Raw genomic sequence first — 4,003 nt, 5'->3', positions numbered from 1 at the left:
TGAAAAAAAGAAAAAAAGAAAAAAAGAAAAAAAGAAAAAAAGAAAAAAAGAAAAAAAGAAAAAAAGAAAAAAAGAAAAAAAGAAAAAAGAAAGAAGAAAAAAGAAAGAAGAAAGAAGAAAGAAGAAAGAAGAAAGAAGAAAGAAGAAAGAAGAAAGAAGAAAGAAGAAAGGAAAAAAAGGAAAAAAAAGGGGAAAAAAAGGAAAAAAAGGAATTTCCCTCTCTCTCTCTCTTCCAGGTGCTTGGCTTAGCTTTGTGATACGCAAGAATGAAATCCATCTGAGTTGCTGTTGTCCTGCTGTTTAAAGCTCCATTTTCTGTCAATATTGCTTCATTTTTATCAAGTTGCTTACATGTTTTATATTATTATCTTCCCGCCCCCCCCCCCCCCCCCATTTTGCCACAGCATTTCAGAACATTTTGTTTCTTGCACTTCTCAGTAAATAGCCTGGAAGTAAGAGAGTCAAAGGCAGACGGAAAGCATTCGCTTTCTTTGTTGCAATGTTTCCTATCTATTGCACTTGTCAATGTGGAATACCAAAAAAAAAAAAAGGGAAAAAAAAGGGAAAAAAAAGGGGAAAAAAAGGGGAAAAAAAGGGGAAAAAAAGGGAAAAAAAAGGGAAAAAAAAGGGAAAAAAAAGGGAAAAAAAAGGGAAAAAAAAGGGAAAAAAAAGGGAAAAAAGGGAAAAAAAAGGAAAAGAGCCTATTTGCACCCAAAAAAGTCACTGCAAGGCCGCTTGGTGCTGCTTCTCCTCATCCTCTCTCACGGGGATATATTTAAGCGTCTCTGGCCCCTGGGTGGGTAGGGATGCATCGGTCCAAATGAATTAAATGCCCAGGAGCTGCGGCTGGAGCGGCTGGCACGGCAGGCGGGCTGCCGGCGGGATCAGCGCCGCGTTCCCCACCTCTGCCCTGCACACGCAGCACGGGTGAGGCCGGATCGCCTCGGAGGGCGTTCATCTCCGTTACTCTGACCACACGTGTGCTCACGCTCGTGGTGTTTGCGCCGACGGCCGCTTTCGTTTGAAACAGGTAAAGCAGCAGCAGGCTTTGGGGCATCGGGTGTACGAAGAGCCTCGCTATTTAGAATCATAGACTCGTTTGGGTTGGAAAAGCCCTTTAAGCTCCCCCAGCCCAACCGTTCCCCTACCCCTGCCATCCCACCCCCAAACCCTGGCCCTCAGCACCGCCTCTGCCCGGCTGTTAAATCCCCCCAGGGGTGGGGACTCGACCCCTTCCCTGGGCAACCCCTTCTGTGAAGAAATTTTTCCTAATGTCCAACCTAACCCTGCCCTGGTGCAACTTCAGACCATTTGGCTCCTTACGTCTTCTCGGGGAGATGACTCCTGGCCGGTCCCCCCTTTCCCTGCCTCAGCTCCCTCCTTAAAGCACTCGAGCTGCAAAGGGAAGCACAGAGGGACCAGGGCTCCCCCCGTCCTCTGCACATGACGATGTCCAAAATAAAGAGGAACGCTGGATCTGTGATGATTTCAGTTCTATGTCTTTTAGTTTAACCTTTGGGGCAGCGGAGCCGGCTTGCGGCTGGTCCCCAGCTACGACGCTCACCGCAGGAGGGGCAGAGTCTGAGTCAAAAAAAAAAAGCCTCCTCAGAAGAACCAGCCGTTCGAGGCAGCAAACTTTATGAGCTGACACAGCCCAGATCCAATTTCTCCTTCGCTAAAGGGAGTTAATCTTTGCGTACGGGAGCTCTGAAAGAGAGAAGACGTAAATGCCTCCCGTACGGAGCGAGCTCTGTGTCTGCGGCCGAGCGGTTCTTGGGAAGGAAAAGAAAAAGAGCCTGGCTTCCTCCATCCAGCCCCGCAAAACGTCTGCTCCAGAAATGGGATCAGAACAGGGAGAGCCCGATGAGACCCGAGCTCCTCACACTCCCATGTTGCTGAGACCACCCGGACCCCTCGTCTTCATTTCCTTCCCCCCCGCCCCTGCAATCATCAGCAGCCCTCTGGCCGCAGGGGAAGGAAAAGAAAAGGCTCCGTTCCATGGGAGAAAAGATAAAACCCACCAAACCAAACCGACGATCGATGTTGGAACAAGGAGGCCAAACAAACTGCCGAGCACCTGCGTTGGTGCCCAGAAGGCTTAGCAAGGGATGCCACCGAGGGAGGACATCCCTGCTACCGATGAGGCAAGGCAGAGCCAGGGGTTTGGCAGCCAGCGCATCCCGGAGTGGCTTGGACATTGCGATGGATGCGAAAGGGTGGGAGGAGATGGCAGAGCCCCGAAACCCCCCAGGGGGGGTTTTGCTCCCTCCATCCTCCCTCCGGCGGCTGGCTGAGCAGCACCGGGGCTCGCAGGGCCGTGTTTGCCAACGCGGCTAAGAAAACAGAGCGCAGGTTACGTTCGAGCGGCCACTCCATCATCGCCTGGCTGCTCCCGCGGCTTGAGGTTTTCCAGTCAGCCCTTCCCGGCCAGCAGCTCCGGCAGAGCCAGCGCCGGGGCCGTGCCAAGGAGCGCTCAGCGCAGCACCCACAGGCGGGCAGTGCCCCGCTGCTCTCCCAGCCCCTCTCCATCCCGCTCGGAGCTCCGGAGGGATGTATCCGCATCCCACCGCGACGCACGGCCACCTACAATCCATAGAGTGCCAGCAGCTCCTTGCTAGGGAGAAGAAAGCGGGGCTGTGCCAGGGCAGGGACACCCCTCCAGCCCCACCCCCCCCCCGGAGGGACCGGCACTCACTTTCCACCGTAGCGCCTTCATTAGGGTTGGAGTAACCTTCTCCCTTCCTCTTGATCCTCCGGATTATCCCTCCATCCTCAAACAAGTCCTCACCTTTGAAGTCAAGCAGCTCGACCTAAAAAAAAAAAAATAAATAAATATATGAAAATAATAAAGAAAAGGTGGGTAGAGCTCAGGGAGGGGGGAAGGAGAGGAGAAAAGCAACAGAAAAGCCACAAAGCAGCGGTTCATCCTCCGGCTGGAGAGCCACGCCAGCTCATTCTCCATTCAGCTGACGAGCAGAAGTTGCCCATAAAAGCCAGCTCCAAGCCACAGCATAATACACCCGATTTATTAGAAATTGGGACACATCCAGTACCTGAAGCGTAACACAAAGTAACAGTAAAAATAAGTTTATTAAGCCTGTAAGGGCACAGGACGGCCGGTGCTGGAAGATGCTGTGAAAGCTGCCCGGGACCAGCACGGGCAGGAGTTTCCCCTTCATTCTCCGACGGAACCAGCTCCGACCCATGGCTTAGTCCCCGCTTGACTTGGAAGGACTAAGCCTTAATTTAGGACAGCCCCATTCCTCCCGCCCCACCGCCTTGTCCCGACGAGCCCTGCCCTGCAAGCGCACCGTGCCAGAGCCTTGGCTTTCCTACCACCCCGCGGCACTAATCGGTTTTTAGCACCCAGAGGCATTTCCCAGCTGCCTTCTCCTTCCCATGTGCATTTTTTCAAACGGGAATCTGCCCGCTCCCCCCTTCCCCGGCACCAGGGCTCTCCCCAGCCAGAGCTTCAGTCCCAACCTCCCAGCTCAGACACACATTTCTGAGAAAACCCTGGCAGCAGTTCCTGGAGCAGAGGGACACGTTTCAGGAATCCAAGCTGGGTTTTTTGTTGGGGTTTTTTGCTTGGTTTTTGGTTTTGTTTTTTTTTTTTATTATTATTATTATTTCTGAGCTGGCTGGCAAGGCAGAAAGAGAGCGAGCAAGCTCATCCACGCGCCGGCTCGCCGGCATTACTTGCCTCGAAAAAAAGGGTGGCGTTGGAGGGGATTTTGGGGGCACTGCCAGCAGAGCCGTAGGCGTACTCGGGTTTGCAGAGCAAGTAGCAGATCTCTCCCTTCTTCATGGTAGCCACCCCGATGTCCCATGCCTTGATTACCTGACCTAGGAGGGAGGCAGACGTCAGGCAGGAGGGAGCAACCGGCAGCCCAGAAAAAACCCAGCCTGGGTGCTGCGAGGATGGCACCCCCAAAAAAATCCCACCCTCCGAAGTCACTTAAGGCAGGGCTGACACCGTCCATCTGTCCTGCAACAGGGGCCC

The 4,003-nt window shown here is 53.1% G+C and overlaps 1 protein-coding gene across 1 annotated transcript in view; it reads right to left on the bottom strand.

The window, feature by feature from the left end:
- Nucleotides 1-4,003, bottom strand: part of FKBP5 (FKBP prolyl isomerase 5) — a 14,883-nt gene that overhangs the window by 9,472 nt on the left and 1,408 nt on the right. The window contains exons 3-4 of the mRNA XM_009638184.2: nt 3,704-3,846; nt 2,696-2,810 (exon numbers count right to left, since the gene is read on the bottom strand). Coding sequence (XP_009636479.1) covers nt 2,696-2,810; nt 3,704-3,846 — 258 coding nt within the window. The remainder of the gene's footprint in view (nt 1-2,695; nt 2,811-3,703; nt 3,847-4,003) is intronic.

The sequence above is a fragment of the Egretta garzetta genome, unplaced genomic scaffold (genome assembly GCF_000687185.1).
Source record: "Egretta garzetta isolate BGI_Z169 unplaced genomic scaffold, ASM68718v1 scaffold105, whole genome shotgun sequence".
Classification (NCBI taxonomy): Eukaryota; Metazoa; Chordata; class Aves; order Pelecaniformes; family Ardeidae; genus Egretta; species Egretta garzetta.
Note: the sequence above shows the minus strand (reverse complement) of the source record. Positions and strands in the feature narration are given on the sequence as shown.